Below are 20,903 nucleotides of genomic sequence, written 5' to 3'. Positions count from 1 at the left end.
TTGATATGTCTTATTGTTCACGTCTTCACCAGCGTTTGTTCTCACAGTGCTGTCGATTTGAAAATGCTCAGACATGACAGAATGACCAGTTTCTCTGTCCTCTCTCTATTCATTCACACCTTTCTTTCCCATCCTCTGTGTGCTTGCAGGCCCAGACCATGGGGATGATGACAGAGTATTACCACTATATCTTCACCACTCTGGTAATGTACCATGCTTGTTAATGCAAATAGAGTCTCGTTTGTTCTCATCTGCCCGGCGCTTGAGTTTTTGATGAATAGTGGCTAATTGCCAGTGGAGTTTGGATCCAGTCCACAATATCAATTTTGTTTGACAAGCCGGAGGCATAATGGAGTCCTCAGTCTGCTATAGGCAACACTCACGCTTTATAGTAAACTCAACAGAAGTCTTTGAGATAGCAGCAAAAAAAACCCAAAAACAAACAAACAACAGATTGAAATTCAAAAGAGAATGTGACTTTGGCGTTAGAAGAATATATTAAAGTTGTCTGTCAGCTTTTATAGGACGTAATGCATAGTAATTAAGGGATGACGGTACAGGTAAATACGGCACAACTTATGCAACGTGAAAAAGGCAAATACGGAGCCTGTGCAGATTATTATAATTATTATTATTTTAACGTGTGGATGCCTGACACAAACACAAGAACATCATCACCTCGCCCCTCTAGCCTCCAACGTCCCATAACTACAACATCAATGGCAGACTACAGGCTTGTGACGGTGCTGCATCAAATGTTGAGTCTTGTTGGGTGGCTAGGGTAATATATACTGTTACTTCACCGCTACAATGAGCTAAAAAGGATTACAGACTGTAATCCAGACTGTATATGTATATGTGTATATGTGTTTGTATATGGCATGCAAGGTTGATGCGCATGCTCCGCCTTTTCTTCTTCTTTTTTTGTTTTTGAGTTCTGTAGCAGAAACAGACAGCATCATGCATAGGCCTGAGATGTACTACAGCACCTTTACGGAGAAATTCTTGACACAACGCCAAGAAAAAACATGTCTGGACGTCAACCTAACAGATAAATCATCTAAAGATATCATTAAATGTCTACAGTTGATTACTTGCAATAAGACACTTTTTTTTACATCCATTTTTATTGTTATTATCACGATTAGTTTAAGTGTTCTAACAACGTATTATCTGCTTAAATATAGCTGAATAAAACTATAATTCTTATTTTTTTTTGGTGATGTACTCAAGTAAAAGGATTTACAAAAAACAAACAAACAAAAAAAAACAACTGCCAATAATCTGAAGAAAATCTATTTTTGCCATAGTTTTCAGAATAAAATGTTACATAAGTCAGGCCATGAATGATATATGAGAAAACTCCCCCTGTAACAACCAACACAAACAAACAAACAGCCCTTTAGAAAGTGGCACTGGAGTGGAGATTTTTGGCTCACAGTATGAGATGTATTTATTTTTTTTATTTTTAAGAAAAAGGCCATTAAAAATGCATATTCCATTCCAACAAAAATCTTCAGTCATTTTTGTAGGAATGGAATATTGATAGAATGGCTTGGTATGTGAGAGAGCCACGTTTGAACTGTAACATTGAACGCACCGTTGATCTCCTTTTGATGCCTTCTCCTCTGGCCAAGAATATGAACTAACGACCCGAATAGAAAACTTTGATTTGATCCACACATATTTACTGTGGCAAATTAGTTAGTATACCGGCTGACGGGTTCCTGCGGTGCAATAAACAGACGCAGCAGTTTATTTTGAGTTGATCCTTCATGCGCAGTTCTGCTGCTGGAGATATTCCCTAGAGTGCCAAATGTGGATCAATCCACTGCTGAAAATAGATCCCAGCAAACAACTATTTTCTCCTGTTTGAGTAAGATCCCCTAGCCTTTTAGAAGTAATTGAAATAAGATTGTAATTACTGTCCAGTTGATCCTTCTGTAGGAATATTTTGAGCCCTTACTCTCATAAAATCATGGCGTCCGACAGACACAAGTAGCCCCATCGGGGAGCCACTGCTGCTCTCCGCCGCGACCCTGGCTATCTGGTGACAAACAGACTGAACGGGAATGAACACCAGCGTGTTCTGCACCGTCCCTTTCACTCTCTGTTATTGTCCTGGTTTTTGTCTCTCTTGTGCGCACGCACTCGCTACCTCTCCGTTGTTAACCGGCCTGTCGTGATAATGCAATATGACATGCAGGTCCAGGCTTGATGTGTGTCATCCTTCACGCTTGATGGCGTGGCAACGACATTGTTCTGCCATGTGTCATGTTTGCGTAGCATGTCTATTGCTTTAAGCAGGGAGATCTTAAACCCCTTTTTATCGTTTCTGAACCTCTGTGTGTTTGAGTGTAACCATTTCCTAACAGTTGGCACAGCGAGGTATTTACTTGAGAATTAACTGAAAAACTTTCGTCAGATTTCCTGTATTTTTCATTCGAAGGCTGGGTATCTTTATAGAATCAGAGTGTGGTATGTAGCTAAAGCTGCTATCTGCTGTCATATTGACAGACACACCATTAAGAAGATTATACCTGGCGGCTCCATCGGGTCCAGAAATGATGAATACTTGCATGGTATACATGGCAATACAATTTCATCTTGATGGAATTCACTGATGTCTGTGTTTTATCTTCTGAGGTGAGGGAAATGCCGACTTATTAGAGCGTGAAAAGGCAACAGCGGAGTACGGGGTAATAACTTCCTTGTCCTTTGAAATGAGCCTGTCATCGCTCCCGCTTTGCCACAGCCATCTTTGAGAACCTAAAGCTCAGAACTTTGTTGTTTGCCACCACCATAACACTCCAGCGTCCACTTAGAGATATGAAGTGTGTCCCCCGAGTGAAGATTCCAGTGTAATGCTGTTGTAGGATTGTGCCGAATTTGTTTTACGTGTGTGTGTGTGTGCGAAGGCAGCATTGCAAATGAAGATGTCACAAAAGATTAATTATATTCAACTGACAATTCTGCCCCAGTTAGTTTGTATTCTTAGCTTCAAAGCAAAGAGGGCTGCAACCTGATCTCCTTCACAGAACATTTCTGAATGTCGTGTAGAAAAAAATAGTCGTTTACTCGCGCTTTTTATAAAAGAAACTACCGTAATGTGTTCTTGTGAGAAAGTGAGAAGAAAAAGAAAAAAAAAATGAGGAGAAATATTACAGAGACTAGCGCCGACCTCTCTTTAGTGTCTTACACGCTCCTCTTCCCCCAGCACTAACCCCACAGGGTGCTAATGAAATATCTATGCTCATCCAAATGTCTTTTCCAAGCCCCCTGGCCCAATCTGACACGACATGTGTCAACATGTGACTTCACACTTCAGCTACAATGGCTGCCCCAGAAATTACAGCTGCTCAGAATGAATAGCTTTTCTTTTTTTTCTTTTTTTTGCTAAGGAGTTGCAGAGGGAAAGCAAGTGCTGAATTATTAACACGATCCATTAGATTGGGTGTGGTTTTTTTTTGTTGTTGTTGTTGTTCTATCATTTTTTCTGAATTACAAACATTACTTATAATCTCACTAAATTTTAAAAAATAAATAAATAAATGTTGTCGCTGTGTGTTTTTTTATTTTTTATATATGATTGTGATTCAGAAAGGTAAAATATGCCATTAGCTTGTGGGGTATATTTCACTATGGGGGCACTAAAATTTGTCGATTCTAAATAGATTTGCCAGCAACGATTCCTCCACCAGAATCAGTTTCTTTTGTTGTTTTTTGTTTAACTGAATTCAATTAACATTTATAAAATGAAAGACCCTAATTTATCTCCTGATATGACATATTATGAAATGATGTGTCTACATCCATTCACTTTATTTGATCTTAATAGAGTTAAGACCATGGAGAAATGTTTAAATCAAAGATGCTCAGTGCTACCAGACTAAAAAAGAATGATTCCTTTATTGCTTATGTCTCTCAAAAGGACCTGATGGCCATTGACCTGGAGCCGTATCGCTTCTGCGGTGTCAACATGACCGGCTTCCGCATCCTCAATGTGGATAATCCCCAGGTTGCATCCATTGTGGAGAAGTGGTCAATGGAAAGGCAGATACCACCTAAACCTGACTCAGGCTTGCTGGAGGGCATCATGACGGTATGTTTTATTACTCCTAATTGCATTTAAAATCAGTCTTCACAGATAACCCATCTATATATCAGTCTGTATTCTATATCTGCCTATCTATCCATCTATATTGTGTAGCTTTTGTTCTTCCTAAGAAATAATTGTTTTGCAATTGTAAAGCAGGGAAAACTCTTCTGTCTCAGCAGCAGTCGCTACAGTGGCCCCTTTATTAAGTACATAATCTGATTTCAGATGAAATGCTGAAAGGGAAATATGCATATTTACCAAAGTGGTATGATTATTGGCAAAATTACTGGTATTTTTTCATTGCCTCTAATAAACTATAATATATATGCTATATTATGATACATTTTTGATTTGAGACTTTAGAAGGCACAAAACTGTCTTATAGAGAACCGTTTAGGTACTGTATGGAGGTACTGTAGGAGAAAGGACAACTTATCAGGCTTTGCCATACGCAGTCTAGTCTAATCCAGTTTCTGTTAGACATTGGCAAGAATAGCACAACATCATGATTTATGAGTAATGTAATGGCACAGAGAACATTCATTTCACACTAGTTATAAACGCACCAGTCCCCCTAAAATTTTCTTTCTGTCCGTTTGCATCCCTTCATCATTCTTCGTCATTCTTGTTCAAATGGGTAGTTTGTAATGCTTCATGCACCATTGTCTCACTGTGTTGCCAGGAAAATCACAGTGAATGTGGCTTTCTCAAATGGCCCATACAGTCCAGACAACAAGTCATTATAGCCCTTTTGGGGTGAGGCAGAGCAAGATGTTCACAGCATGAATATGCCACCAAAAATCTGCAGAAACTGTATTCATTTTTTTTATGGTATTTATCTCGCCAGTTGTGTAAAGAAAAAAAACAAAGTTTGAATTTATTTCACGAGAATTTCATTTTATTTGATCTGACTATACAACAACACCTGCACTAAAATGACCTAAGAAACAAGCGTCAAAGCACAGATCTTTGGACACTGTTAGAAACTACTTCTTTCTACGGCCATCAGCTGAAATAATGTTCACCCCTTATTCCAGACAGATGCAGCTCTGACCTATGATGCGGTCCACATTGTGTCCGTCTCATACCAGCATGCTCCACAGATGACGGTAAACTCTCTGCAGTGCCACCGCCACAAACCCTGGAGATTTGGAGGACGCTTCATGAGTTTCATCAAAGAGGTGATGGGGCCCATTTAGCCTGTTGCTATTTGATTTGAGACTTATTTATATAGGAACACGTTGCTTAAGTGTCGAACAAGACAACAGGAGTGGAGTGGGGGTCATGTAGTCATTGGGGACTCAGATATTCACCCAGCAAATCAATCATATCCACATACAAAGTAAACCAAGCCTTGATAGACACATTAAAGCATTCTTCTTGTCAGCTTTATAAATTCCCTGTATTCATAACCTATTTTTCAGAAAGCATGTACTGTAACCTCTTGAAAACACAACTTGTGTAATCGGCTCTTATTTCATCTAACATGAGAGGCTGACAGTGCCTCAGAATACAAAAACAAGCCTGTGCAAAATGGCAGATAAAGGGTGTGCAGAGATGCTACTATTTGTATCTTGATTTGTTCAAACAAGATCTGTTGTATCTGTCTTGGGTGTGGTTGTGAAACGTTACAAATAGAAGGAATTCCATTTGTTTGTTTGTTTTTCTATCACACAATCACTCCTGTTATTGCTAAATTAAACCATTAACCTCTTGAATGTACAGTAAATTACACAGGCTTTGCTCTTTAACCGGACAATGTTTTCCTCAACCTCTACTACTCCTAGTTCTTCTTTCTCAGACGAGGTCTCCATGTTTGACCACAGCTGCTACTGTTTTGCATGCCTCAGTGCTAAGCATGCATTTGTGACCAATTTCCCGTAAAGCTCTCTGGCCAGCTTGGACCTGCTTCTTAGTGAGGCTCTCTCTTAAGCTTTTCAATGGTGACTCTGGTTTCCAGATCATTCATAGCATGATTGTAACTTTCTCAATCAATATGTCTAAATGCACCCACCCAGTCTCCCTGTCTCATTGTCATATTATAGAGTAAAAACTGCTACAACGCTGACACACCAGGGCTGCCTTCAAATATCACAAATAACACAATCCTTTTGTCATTACCACCTGGTGTGTACTTTGCCTCCAATGAGAGAGGCAACAGAGCAGTGGGTAAGCAGTCTGTCCACTGACCTTTCCCTTCAACACAGGTGTACAGAGACGGGAGAGTGGATTTGTGTTGCTCCTCATCTGCTTGGTGCAGTTGACTGAAGAGACTGTAGAGTGACCCTAAATACACGGTATCAGTGGCCACTCCCACTCTACTCCTCAGTGCTAGGACTTGGTGAGAAGCTAAGTGCAGGGTAACCGATGGCCTGACTTACAGTCTAGCTCTGTGGTGAACAGAGGCGTAATCAAAGTTCAAAAAGTAAATAAGTGTAACCTTTGTTTGCCCTTTGAATGAAAGTGTGGGTGTGTGGGAAGTTTAAAATGGCCACAGCTTGTGGCACCTCTCAGGGTTTCCTCCACCAGCAGACAGCATCTTTGAGTGAGCTAAGCCTGATCTTTCCATATGGCGTCGGCCTCATCACCTAGGTACAGCCCAAATTCTTGACCAAATTCTGGGCTCGCCTCAGTGAATAGGAAGTGAAATTGCATTTTTGTTTCACCTGCAAAGATAAGTGGAGGGGGTGACCCTGTGTCATCTCTGTTATCCATCCACTTTCTCTTTAGGAGCTAGGGTGACCCTTTGCATGTTCATGGTCTTCTTCCTGTGTGTGCACTGAACCTAAAGGAACCTGTCACGATAGAAGGCAGGTAGTTGCCCTCTAAATGCAGCATGCTAAGACCATTGCGGTGTTTGCAAGTGTTCCTACTGATATCTGACATAAGCACGCTTTGGGTCTACTACTAAAACAGCGGCCTGTGGCCACTCCACTGGTGCAGTTTATGGTGATTGAGAAGTCTGTCTTTCTATGAACACATGTGGGCTCCTCTGAACATCCATCCCAGCAGCTCCTTGAGTTTAAAAAGGACCTAGTAAATGAGGGATTTCAGCAGTGAACAATGAAAATATTAATACTGCATCATTTACGTTGTCACTACCATGTCGCTATTTTATTTCTGATAATCAGTATCAACAAAGGAAATGGTTCCATCTTTGCTGAGAAAGTACGAGATGTCACTGCTCTGAACCGTTCAACAACATCCAGAATTGCTTGTGTTACCTGCTCAATGACCTAAGAAATCGTTTCCAGTTACACATCACCAATTAGCGCAACTGCTAATATTATTATTAGCTTTGTCAGAGTCGAAATATTTCAGCTTGGCTGCTAAATGTGCAATTTAGGCCAATGCAATGCACAACAATGTCTGGTGTGTCTGAAATGTTTGGAAAAAAAATAATACTGCTAACCATTTTAATATGTTGTACCATTTGCAAGTTTATTGGACATGTGTTTGACTTTCCTTGATTAAAGCAAGGAAATATTACTGCACCGTTGTCTTTATACAAACACACTGTAGCGTTGGTTATAAAAACACTAACTAAGACATGATTTACGCCTCGAGAGAAGAATGTGACATGTTCTGAAGGTCGACTCGACCCTTTGGCTGTGATATGGCTGAGGCGTTTATGTCACTCTCTGAATTAGAGCTGTTTGAACATGCCACCCACCTCAGTGGCAACAGGCCAGAGGGAATGAGGTATGAGGGGGTCTGGGAAAAAGCGAGTGCCACAAATTTCTCCTTGAAGCTTCCATCTTCTCACAAGAAGTTCTGGCAAGCCACAGGGAAGACAGACAGCTGTAGCCTGTAGGTTTGTCAAAGTTTGGACTTTGGATATCAGGAAAGTACTGCAGCTAGATGTAGCAGAAAGTACGAGTAATGTTTTTTTTTTTTTTCTTTGCCTCACTGAGTGTGACTTAATGAAAATGACACCCGCTAATTAAAAGTCACAAAGATCTGAGTTAAGGTTATCTTAGCACAGCATTTAAACACATAGGATTTCACCACAATGGCTGAGCATGCAGTACAAACAGAAAGGCAAAACAAAAACTGTGATAATGACAGTCAGTGTGGTTGGTTTCATCGGTGCTGAAAGATGGTCGACTCTGTTAGCGTAAGCCTGAGAAGAACAGGTATGCAGCAGAGATTGCCGTGTTTGCTCGCGCCTGCTTGTGCACACGTCTCTGGAGATGGCGGGTATCAGGGAATCGTAATAGGGGGCAGTTATATGTTTTTCCCCCTCATGGGGAATCAAGCTAAAGGAGATGGCTGTTAATTAACTCTGTAGTCTGGAGGGGAAATGTGTTGGAGGCGTTGAGATGTAAAAAGTAATTAAAAAAGGAAATGCAGCCAATACGGTTTGTGTACTTTTGGCCCATGTGTGTGGGGGTGTGCATGTGCTCTCAGTAAAAGATAAAGTGCATCATAGTGTGTTTTGTTGGCTTATGTACATTTCTCTGTGCCTGTTTGTCTACGCGTTTTCCATTTTGTGCCAAATACAGTATATGAACTGCACAATGGGTGTGACAGTAAGGAGGTAAACAGTGTAAGGGAATGTCATGCAACAGCAGCATTTATATCACGTGAAAGGAGTCAACTCTGCAGTTAAAAGTGATAGTTTGATTTGACTTTTAAGTTATGAGGTATTTATTCATCATCCGTGTGTCACCCACAGTAGATAGTGTTTGGCACGCCTTCACTTTTGAGAAGCAGACAAGAGTACCAGCACAGAAGCCAAACAATGAACTGCTGTGGATGGGGTCAGTTTCATAATGTGTTGTAGCCACAGAAAACAAGACCTAACAACAACAAAAATCGATATCAGGTCAAGTGTATGGTTTATTTAGAATACTATCACTGCTCTACCAAGACTGTTCTGGTGGAGATCTGAAGCCTCTTGCCAATCTATGCTCTTTTAAAAGTCAGTCAGGTTCATTTTTTTTCTACTTCCCGCTTCTCTTTCAACGATGTCGACTGAAACTTACACAGACATTTGGCCGAAGAATCCATTGTAACGCAGAAGCATAACCTGTGCATTAGTGAGACTGAGTATTGTGCCATAAAGTGCAGTTCCGTGTCAGGAAGGGCTGTCTGACTGCAAGGTAAAGCGATGACAACATTAAATTAGCATACACTGAAACTGATATGGATTTTGTTTTTTTCGAGGTAGATTCAGTTTTGTGTGGCTGAAATACATTTTGCTTTTGAACTCGTCCACAGAAGTATAGTGGTTGGCTTCTGCGCTAATGGTCTTGCCTATCTCTCAAAACTGGGGCTGTGTAATCACCATCTACTGTAGGTAACACACAAGCGCATAGACCTGTCAAAGAAATCAAACCATCCCTTTTAATCTACACCTTTCATCCAGTCTGGTTGAGGTACAAATGTGCAAGTATTGTATATTGCAGAATTATTGTAGTCCTCATTTAGATGGTAGAGGTGTTTAAATGTATATACAGAAAAGAAAATGCAAAAATAAAGTTGGAATAATTGCTTTTTTAAGAATTTAGGTATACATATGGAGTTGTATTATCTTTCAGTCCCATTGGGATGGTTTGACGGGGAGATTGTCCTTCAACAAGACGACTGGTCTGCGTACAGACTTCGACCTGGACATCGTGAGCCTGAAGGAGGACGGACTTGAAAAGGTAGCTTTTTGTTTATTTTCCATACTTTCTTTGCTGAGACTGTGCTAAAGTACAACAGTGATGTATCATCTGTGTATAAAAGTATATAACTTCTGCAATGAACATAAAATAATAAAAAAAGGAATTTAATGGATTATTGATTTCACAGATTTTATCTTATTTTTTTTTTTTTTTAGATGCTTCTCTCGATGTGGAACCGATAATGTAAATTTGACAGTATCATTTACCTCCTAACAAGGAAGCAAATTGGCTGTTTCAACATAAGCATAAGTTAGTGGATCATAAAGCAAATTGGATTAGGGTACGCATTAGGGTGTTAATTGCAGCCTCTCTTAATGATAATTTGAGGTGATGCCCAAAATGCTGTTTGGTGGTAATGAGCTGTATAAACAAAAAAATGTGTGTGTGTGTGTGTGGGTGTGGGTGGGGGGGATTAAAGGGTTGGTACTGTAGAACTTATTTTATTATACTGGAGGGGCTCTAGACTACAACAGTTTTTCTCTACTAAAGGGCTTTCATACTTTGTGAATACATCAAATAGGGATAGTCCCATTATGACTTCCTCAAGTACTCCCTACAGGCTCAAGACTATATAATAGCTGGGGCTTTGCGGCTTGTACCCCTTCTTGTTCGAGAATGTAGCTCGTAACGCTGAAGCTTTGAGATGATGATTCTTCTCCCTTTCCCTGGCATCTTGTCCTGCATGCGGTCAATTACGTTGAAGCACAGTCATCTTGCAAAACTATTTGATACCATATTAGCGCCTTCTCATTGTCTGACAAATCCTACGCTCAAGTGTGTTAGCGTTGATCCGGCAGCGTGCTGAAGATAGCTGTTTTTTTTCTCTCTCTCTCTTCTTCTACTGTATATCCGTGGAATCGGCTTTAACCGTTTGAGCCTGTTAAGATGTGGACCCCCCACCCCCCTCCCCAACTAATCCATTGTAATTGAATATTAGCCTAAGTTTGAGCTCATGCTAGAATTATGAACAGGTTCTCAGAGTGCCACTTACACTCAATGGCAGCATGCTTAGGAGTGTGAAATAAACGTAATGCTCTCCATGTGGTTGCATGAGTAAATAACTTTTGAATCAAGTCTTTTGCTAATCATGTTTAATGAATTGAGCTAATTGTAATTGGGCACAATTAGAAAGTATTTTGCAAAGTGGAAAGCATTCAGATATTTTTAAATCTCTCTCCTGGAGTCCTCTTTGGTTGTGTGACAAGCTGTAACTAATGTGCTTTTCAAATTAGAGCATATTCCTCTCCCTGGATTAGGCTAGGACGACACTGACAGACGTTTTTCATGCTTTTTTCGTGGAGGGGGGGTTGTATGTATTAAATGGATCCACCTCCAGCACAAACCCCTCTGAATATTAAAAGCTGTGTGTGTAGTAATGGAGAAAGTGGGAGGATGTGAGGAGAGTTGGGTTGAGCGCTCGACTTGCAAACAGAGATTGTTACCGACAGCCACAGGACTATTTGTGCTAATGATATGTTCCAGAGTGTGTCTCTACAATATTCAGAGATTTTGCCTGAGGGGTTCTTGCATGTATAACTCCTTTTATTTGTTCAAATCTCTTAGCTTTTCTTACTCAGACTACAGAAGAAAATAACTTTCGCTATGAAATCTTTATGCAATATTTGCACATTTTAATTTTTTTTTATTTTTCTTTGTGTCAGGCTCATTACTTAGCTTAATCTCACTGACCTAAATGCAATCCATTGCTTTAATATACGATTCTTCTAGTGATTCCAGTTTTCTGATTAACCCATTATCCTTGATTTCCTTTAAGACTTTCCTTGCTTTCCAAAACGTCCTGGCCTTCTGATAAAAGGTGACTCAGCCAATCATCTAATGCTGCCACAGATGCGTTTAAACCTGACATTCATGAGGGAGATGGTTGGCGGGGCGGCCTGCTGAGGTCACAGCCCACAGACAGACATGGAACACTTAGCTACACACTTTTCATCTTCCACAGGTAGGGAAGTGGAGTGCGTCGGGAGGTCTTAACATCACAGAAGTGCCGAAGCGAAAAGGGATGAACATCACCGATTCCCTGGCTAACCGCTCCCTCGTCATCACCACCATCCTGGTAGGTCAACTGTGTAGACCGGTGTAAAAGCTGTCCTATGCTTCATGCCTCCCCCAGTTTTCTTACAGAGAGTGCATTGAAAGATTTCATAGGAAGTCTCTAGGCATGTTTTACTGTGAAAATACAACAACAATAGAAGATGTTCTCAGTTTACATCTGTGTGTATATTTACTGTATATTTACCATCGACAATGGGACATTAGATACATTATCATAGCCGCCGTAACCAAACTGAGCAGACTTTTCAGATTTGAGGAAAATAGAAAAAGAAACGTCAGTGATATACAATACCGCGTTCCTGAGAATACATTAATTACTCGTTTACACAGAAAGAACTGTGTGATCCTTCCTCCAGATCACATTCAGTTGTAGATCGCTAGTTGTTTGTACTTCGCTGGTTGCTGGGGTCTTTGTCTGGCTGTCAGGGAGGTGCTTCAGAACAGCTAAAAAAGCTACAGTGATAAACACTGTTATTATGCCTATATAGGACCCCAAAGCTATAATCATGACAAGTGAGGTCAAGGTGGAATATAATTAATGCCTATCAGGTGCCATCTATATTAATTCTGCCTCGAAGAGGAGAAACTTAATGAGGATTTAAGTGGTGTAATGTTTAAAGTCCCAGTTCTTGCTGATTTGTAAGTCACAGTGGCATTACAACTGTGCTTTCCTATTTATCACTGGGATCATTTTTTGCCTTAAAATATATTTCTTACAATATTCCATTTGCAGTTTCTTTGGGAGTCATTAGTTTATGACCATAAAACTATTTTCAAATTTCTGGAGAGAGCTTCAACTTTAATATCAATCTCGCTTCTTGGTGTAATGACATTGCGTCAAACTGATTCCAGTGATGCATGAACAAGGCGTCTGACAGTGTTATAGCGATAACTTTGCAGAAGAGATTAAGGCACTTAATGTGTTTTTCCCCTTACATTAATTGTTTGCACTCCATTGCCTGTAATGTCTCTGCACAGGCCCACCTTCCTCCTCTTTCGGTTATGCACGCCCATGCTGCGATTGCGAGGGTAGAACTGGTATAAACACTTTGATTTGAGTCCAAACCTTAGGGAATAACAAGAATTGGAAGGCTAGAAACAGATGGTAATGACTTTCTCCCTTAACATGCAAACTTTTTGATCAAGTTAATTGGACAACTTAAGCAAACTTTGGGGCTGAGCACTCGCTCTCTAAACGCATTGTCATCACTAATTATTTATTTAAGAGGCCATCTTAATTGGTAGTGCATTTTCCATATATGTTGATGGTAAACAAAGATGCTCATCATTTATATGTTTTCTATGAATTCCTTCTTGTTTTTTTTTTTTATTCTAAAAACAATTCTGTGTAGTAGTGGATACAGTGTAACTGTGTCCATATGCCACCAGCCTATTACAGTGTATTTTTGTTTCCTCCACCTACACTTGAGCCACCTCTGCCATCTTCCATAAAGATAATTTCCTTAGGGAATAAAGAGTGCCATGACTGTCTGCTTTCCCCTCTTTGACTGCATCTAGTGCCACATGGAGTTGAAAAAAATAAAAACAAAAAGCAAGAGGTCACCTTCGGTGGAGAATCAATTACTCTGCTTCTGAGCTCTGTTTGTAAATTATACATCTGGCTATTGAAGGCAATAAATTGTATTACGTCTTTTGCATAAATGGACCAAGATGTTTTGAAATGCGCAGCGGGATATGCAAGTCTACCCGGCAGAGAAATGGTAACAGGCACTAAATAAAGGAAATCATTTATGAGCTATTCTGTGTTAGTCATTGTCACTGCGGGCATCTGCTCTGTTGCTCTCCCTTGGAGGTTGGTGACAACTGATGCAGGCAACAATGTGGGAATGTTACATTTCATTCTTGTTTTCTGTTCCTAATCAAGCTTTTATACAGCCCAAATTATGAGCAGCCAGGCAGGACATTACAGGCCAGTAAAGAGTGTCGGCAACCTGACCATAAAATGAACCGACCTGTGCACCAGCTATATAGGTCAATACACAGCAGTGTGTGGGAGACAGTCAGTTCAGCTGGCTCAACACTAGAAGCACATTAATAGGAGTTGTGTCTGTGGGCACTGGCATCGCTATAGGAAACACTGTATATACCATTGCCATGTGAAAGCTTAGGTCTCCCTTTTTAAAAAAAAAAACTCAGCTTTCCTCCATATTTTATGGCTCCCTGTATCCACACACTCTACTTGAATCTGCTGCCACTGCCTGTTAAATGCAACAGTGGCTCGTCAGCTCAGATCACTTTGCTTCAATTAGGTGCATGCGCTGAAACAAATTGAAAAAGCTGACCCCGCTATTGCTTCTCATTTGATCTTTTTGGACTGCGCAGGAGGAGCCATACGTCATGCTTAGGAAGTCTGACAAGGCGCTGGTTGGGAACGACCGTTTTGAAGGATTCTGCATCGACTTGCTGAAGGAGCTGGCCAACATCTTGGGCTTCACCTACGAGATCCGTCTGGTGCCTGATGGGAAGTACGGCTCTCAGGACGACAAGGGCCAGTGGAATGGCATGATTAGAGAGCTTATAGAACATGTAAGTTTTACTACATATGGTTTTATTAGATGAGAAGAAGCTTTTAATATGTAGCTCAAGTCGGCAGTCAATTAGATTATTTTAGCTTAGCCTAGCTTAATTTAGTGACAGAAAATTGTTAGTCTAGTTTTGTGGTAAAACACAACTACCAGTACCTCAAAAGTACAAAAGTTGCCTAGCAACCACTTCCAACCAAGAGCCCATGAGCAATAGAGGGTTTGCATTGATGTCACTGCTGCGTGGGGCCACGCCCCCTGAGTGGCAAAACACAGTGAAATATATCAGTAAATACAGCGAGACCAGAAAAATGTGGATTATCAAATCAAGTTAAGAACAATTGAACTCGACAATAATCCATACGAACTAGTACGGGTTTGGAAAAGTGGATTAGCCTCAGTTTCAGTTAGTTTAAATTAGTTTTAGGTCATTTCATTGTGATAAATGTAGCTAAATAAAAGAGGCTAATGCCGAGACCTTTACGGAGAAGTAACGTTAGCCATACAACACTATAGTGTCTAAAGTGTGTATTCATACCCTAATTAAGAAATACCTTAAAGTAAGACTTCATCAAAAAATACAGCATAAATTAATATTACCTGACTCTAAATGTGAACCACGACACCAGGTTTCAGTGCCTGGATTCCAGCTGTTTCTTCATAATGCATCAATCCATTTACTTTTCTTTTCTTTAGCAGATATCTGTAAAAAATATATCTCAATTTTACAATTTAGATGTTATTAACGCCTATGATTCAAACAAAATCTCTACACTCAAATGCTAGCTGTGACATCACGTGCATACCCTCTATAGCGGGAAACGTGTTATGTGTTAATTTTGAGGTATTGCTGGATCCAGCTGCTATACAGGCTGCTATTTTGTCTTTCTATTTACAAGAAAACGAGTGATCATAATATTTCTCAAACTATTCATTTAATGAAAGTTGTATGTACTAATCTGTAGTTCCATGCACTGCAGAAGTGTATTACATCACTGCAAAGACCTACAGAAAAAATGTCATTGAAGTGAATCTCAGGTTTTGTCCTCCATGTGGACAGTGATATTGTTATGATTGAGTACAAGTCAGGAAGAGCCTGCAAAGCTGTCAGTTACATTTATGGCACAATTATGTCAAGGTTGCCTAAAAGTTACAAGTTTGTTGATGCCACTGAGTGAGACAAATCACTTTCCTAAGCTGGATAAACCGGACATCGAGAATAAGCATGTAACACAGCATACATTGTAAGGATTCCGGGGGAATACACAGGCTACGGTGAGGGATAGCGGGCAATCGCAGCTGTCTGTGTCAAAGTCAAAGCCTCAGTGGCCTTGAAACTGCCTCACATCGAAGTGATGGTGGCAATTCTCTGCTGGCATTTCATAAGTGTCCCTGTCAGTGCTCTCTCTTTGTCCTCAGCCCCATCGGGTCAGCGCTGTACTCAGCTGAAAACTTGTAATAGCTTAAGTGGCATTTAGTGCAGGGAATTGTATGGCAGGAGTCAATAGCGTGGTGCTGAAAGGGTTAGAAAAGGTGGGCTCCCACTGCAGCACTTTATTTCTCCATCCAAGCTTTTTGCTAGATCCATGTTGATAACAATAACCTTTAGGGGAACAAATGGATTACCAACGGCAGACAATGCTGGCACAAAATGGAGACGCATGAATCCATCATCAAACAGCACATTCTTTGGTTTAAAAGGAAGGTAGCGGAGTAAAACACAGTCCGTACATTAGCTTACAGTCAAATACAAAAAAGTTTTGAAGAGATGTAGCATATGGTAGCTGAGGTTCTGCACTGAGCCTATATCATATGTAAGCACACACATACATACATGGCAATGTGTAGCTCTGTTATCTATAGCTTGGACAATTCTCAAGTAGCAGATTAAAAGACATGAGCTTTTTAAAATGCACATACTGTGTACTGTATAACATATTTCAGCCCTTTTTTGTGCCTATTGCCTTTGAGGCAGAAGGGGAGATTACAATCTATATTACTAGATATTGCTTTTACCGCTTCTTATCACATGACCAAGGATGCAAGGCAACTTCTTTGTGGAGTTTTAGTCGGTCCTATTTTGTGGTTGAGTGCTTTCCGTGCCCTGTCGATGTGGATAAGCTGATCATGATTCAGCAGACCAGAAACATAAACTTCAAGGCAAGCTCAAGAGATCGGACCCTCAGATGATGTAGGAGACCCGTATGGATACTGATTCCAATTTAGAGAGTGGGAAAACCACACAATACTGCAGCTGTAATTCCTTGACGAAAATTGCACCATACATACTATACAGGCTATTGGCGTTTTCTTTATGTACCCCCATATTTTTTAGGAAGCACATTGTATGATCTCCCTGTAAGAAAATGCATGTCATATTTCCTATGTGTTAACTTTGTATTTATAATTAATTTCCATTATCTCTTAAAACCGGTTGCCCCCCCTTTATAATACAGACAGATTAACTATATGACAGTTTACTGAGGATCACTGCCTTTAGTTAAAATAAATTACAACTATTAGTATTTATAGTAATTACAATATTAATGTCTGATAAAAAAAAGAGACAAACACTTAATTTAAGCTAATAAAAAGGTCTTAAAACACAAGGTTCATGCATTCATGTTGTATGGTCATATATCTACACTGTACTACACAATTACATGAAAATGTAATGTGTAAAATTAAAATCAGATGTGTACCTTTGTCTCGTCAGGATAGTTACGTGGTGATGTGTGATATACAGTGTAAAAGTGGCTTTTTAGTTTTTGGTATGAATATGATAATATTATGTGATTTGAAAACTACAACACTTACAGCACTGTGGAGCATACAGCGCTTTATATTCCTCCGATCGTCGCAAAGCTCACTGCAGTACCAAGAGGTGTCGTTTGAAAGGCGCTAAAAGATGCAACAAGTCTTGTTAAAATTAATTTAGTTGCAATAGATGACCGCTTTAATCATGCTATGATCTAAAGCACACATTTGTTTTTGCCACGGTAGTTCATCTTTGCCTCGACAGATACAACGGAAGTTTATAGTCAGCACACTTCACGTTTGCATATACAGTATAGTGTCTGGGGGGGGGGGGGGGGGGGGGGGGGGGATTAAGCACGCACTGAGATGACTTGCCGAAAAAAAGTGATTGACCCATAGCTGCAAGGACACAAGTTCAGCTAGTACAACAACAAACACATGTCTGTCACAGAGCCCAAGAGGAAATTACGCTTACAGGCCAGCAACACTCTGCGCCGTGTAAGCATCATAATTGTCCCTTTGTATATTTTCACACTAGATTATATTATATAAAGGAGATCCACGCATATCTACAGCTGGGTTTTCGTTGCACATTATTGTCACACTGTGCATTTATTTTTTCCGCCGAGGGTTTTGTAAATGCTTTTACAACTGGCCAATCAGTGATGTTTTTTTTATATATATATATTCTCCCAGCATCACTGTTGCAAAAATTGCTGTCTGTTATCTGCAGTAACCATTGCACAGTTCAGCAAAGCGTATTTTCTTCAATTACAACACATTCTGTGGAAGCAAAATGTGCACTTCCTGCTCTACATGTTTATGGCAAGGAAAACGTATAAAAACCAACAGGACATTAATACACGTAAGTGGCATGTTGCACAATCCTGGATGCATATTAGAAAATGCTTCCAGGTACTACACAACACAGTGTGCAAATGTTTTGATAAAAAGGCTTTGTTGTAATCAGTGTATGCTTGGAGCTGGATCAAGTATCCTACAGCATCCTATCTTTATTTATTTTACACAAACAAAGAAGAAATATCTCACACAGCAGTGCTATGTACTGTAAGCAAAAAGGGCAGCCATTGGGCTGAAAATGTGTGGCTTGTGTTAGCTGGAACAGGAATCCTCGAGTTTGCTGTCAGGTGAAGAGGTCCTCGGGGAGAACATCACTAAGCCCACCATCTGCAAACCCAGATAACACCAAGCCACGTGGCACATAGCGGGGCACTATCAGGTTATCTCGCCTGTGCCCAGTTTGTTTGCCTAAGCAGAAAGGAGAACAAGGACGTTGGGCATGTATATTAGCCCACCGTAGGGATGTCTGGAGTCACGTACAGGTTGATCTTATGGCTGAGTGGCATTCTGGTCCAAAGCTGAAGTCGGCGGTGAGGAACAGAGGGAGCAGTATGCGATGTAGAAATTTGAATAGCTGAGGAGAGACAGCAGGTGCGAAGCAGGATGCACTGATTTCTCCATCGTTTTTTTTTTTTCTTCTTTTTTAATCTCTGAGAGACCACTGTCTATTAAACCGGCACGGTGTGGACCACAGGAGCATGTAATCTGCGGTGCTGCACTCAAAGTTAAATTGTTTTCTTTCTGACCTTTATTTGCTGCTGTGTTGTAGTTATCATATGGAGCTGAGGGGGGCGCCATCTGAGGAAGTTTAATGCATGTTGAGAATAGCCTGAAGGTCTTCAGAGGAGAATTTGGATTTTAAAAACCTGTCCTTATAATTTTCATCAGTTCACAAGAGGAGGCTCATTTTCTTTACATTAGATCAACATTGTGTGTGTTTAGGTAATTAGCGATTGAAGTTTCTGCAGGGCTCCGTCCTGTGGTTTTCCTTAAAGCTGCAGATCAAACAGAGAACTTATTTTAAAATGCTAGGAGTGAACTGCTGTGTGAACAAGCCCCATTCCACTCCCATCTCTCAGTATGTAGGAAGTAAAGAAAGCCTCCCTTTGTGAGTTGTGTCGTTTCTTGGAGGAAAGAGGTATCCGAGCGTGAACCAAGCAGCTGGTTTCATTAACCTCCTGTCCAGCCATGGTGCAGGGGAGCTGTGGGGGCGGCTAATATAAATGGTAACCTTCTGAATATACAGCCATACACATATAATAGGTGACTGCTACTTATCCCGCCATGTTCAGCCATGTGTAGTGCATAATACGGTGTCATATGTCATTCCTGTGACAGTATATAAAGGCTTTACAAATGGGACCTCCTTTGATACATTGGAACGATGTGTCTGCCAAGTTCAAAAGGCATCAATGAAGAGCAGAGCATTTTTCGCCTTCTCATCATCATTTTGGATGAAAATGTCACAGCCATATATTACTGTGCGTCTACGGACCGCTGCTGCGTTCTGAGTTGTGAGGTAGGGCCCAAAATGGAGGAGGAGGCGGCAGCAGGAAAGAAAATAACTTAAATATAAAGAAAACTTTACTGCAGTTGTGAAGCAGGTGAAATCCAAAGACTTGGAATCTAAGAACCAGAAGCGAGACAAGAACCCAGGAACACGAGGGAACTCGCACAGCGGTGAATTCACAGACAACCTGACAGAGAACAAAGGGAAAGGCAGGACTATGTATACACACAGACAGAGGGGTTGAAGAGACCCGGGAGAAATTAATGAGGGCGGAGCACACCAGAAAGAGAAACCAATCCAAGAATCAAACACTGGAAGTAAAGTATGACGAGAAACACCAAGGAAAACCAAAAAGGGTCTCAGAAAATACACACAATTCTAAACCATGCCAACTCCAGATCTATTATATAAAATGACTAAGGCTGAGTTCATTTCATTGCAATCAGTCCAACATTCAGTCTGTTAATTTATAGACCGTTTACTGGACAATACAGTTGATGGTGGGGATCACAAGCTCATTAGGTGCTATCAGTGGATGCTTGTACCAGATTTTCTGTCGTTGAATGTTAAGATATTTCAGTGTGGACCAAAGTGGAGAGCCGACAGACTGCCTTTGATTCCCGTGGTAGCTTGATAATTACATTTCTTTTCTACTTCTAGAGGGCAGACTTGGCCGTGGCTCCTCTCACCATCACCTACATGCGTGAAAAGTTCATCGATTTCTCCAAGCCCTTCATGAACACAGGCATCAGCATCCTGTATCGCAAACCCAACAGCACCAACAATGGCTTCTTCTCCTTCCTGAACCCCATGACTCCCGACATATGGGTCTACATCCTGTTGGCGTACCTGGGTGTTAGCTGTGTCCTTTTTGTCATTGCCAGGTAAGTGCTGGAGTTACAGGCCATTTGTCCTATCAGTCCTTCATGCATGCTCCGTGAGGTCTTTCAGTAGACAGTAATTTACTCTGTTATCATTACAGGCCGGGCTTTGAGCATGTGAGCAGTTTATCGTACTGTGTTAGCTGCCGGGTTGAGATCAAGGTAGTTATGTCTGCATGAGCTCTCTGCAGCCTAGAAGTGGGAGGAGGAATATAGAAAAAACATGAATTCAAAAGTCACATTCAGTGTGCAATTTCTGGTTTCCTGTGGCATGTCTTTGGAATCGGCAACGCAGCTTAGAACGACCTTTTAAAAGGAAGAATTTAGCCCAAATAAAGAAGAATACCTGAATATTATCATATTCAGCAGCATAAAAAGAAAAACAAAAACGCACACCTGATGCGAAACGGCACCTGCGGAGGGTATTTTTAGTTGAGCATCAGCATTTACATATATTATAAATAACTAACTAAAATTCCAAGCAGCAATAAGTCAATCAAAATGATG

General features: G+C 40.6%; 1 protein-coding gene across 1 annotated transcript in view; it reads left to right on the top strand.

Moving 5' to 3' along the window:
• grik3 (glutamate ionotropic receptor kainate type subunit 3) overlaps positions 1–20,903 on the top strand; it is an 89,041-nt gene that overhangs the window by 51,490 nt on the left and 16,648 nt on the right. Inside the window, exons 5-11 of the mRNA XM_047599216.1 lie at positions 150–203; positions 3,932–4,102; positions 5,137–5,280; positions 9,643–9,750; positions 11,732–11,845; positions 14,188–14,391; positions 20,176–20,399. Of these exons, the coding sequence (XP_047455172.1) occupies positions 150–203; positions 3,932–4,102; positions 5,137–5,280; positions 9,643–9,750; positions 11,732–11,845; positions 14,188–14,391; positions 20,176–20,399 (1,019 nt within the window). The remainder of the gene's footprint in view (positions 1–149; positions 204–3,931; positions 4,103–5,136; positions 5,281–9,642; positions 9,751–11,731; positions 11,846–14,187; positions 14,392–20,175; positions 20,400–20,903) is intronic.

The sequence above is a fragment of the Mugil cephalus genome, chromosome 11, assembly GCF_022458985.1.
Source record: "Mugil cephalus isolate CIBA_MC_2020 chromosome 11, CIBA_Mcephalus_1.1, whole genome shotgun sequence".
NCBI lineage: Eukaryota > Metazoa > Chordata > Actinopteri > Mugiliformes > Mugilidae > Mugil > Mugil cephalus.
Note: the sequence above shows the minus strand (reverse complement) of the source record. Positions and strands in the feature narration are given on the sequence as shown.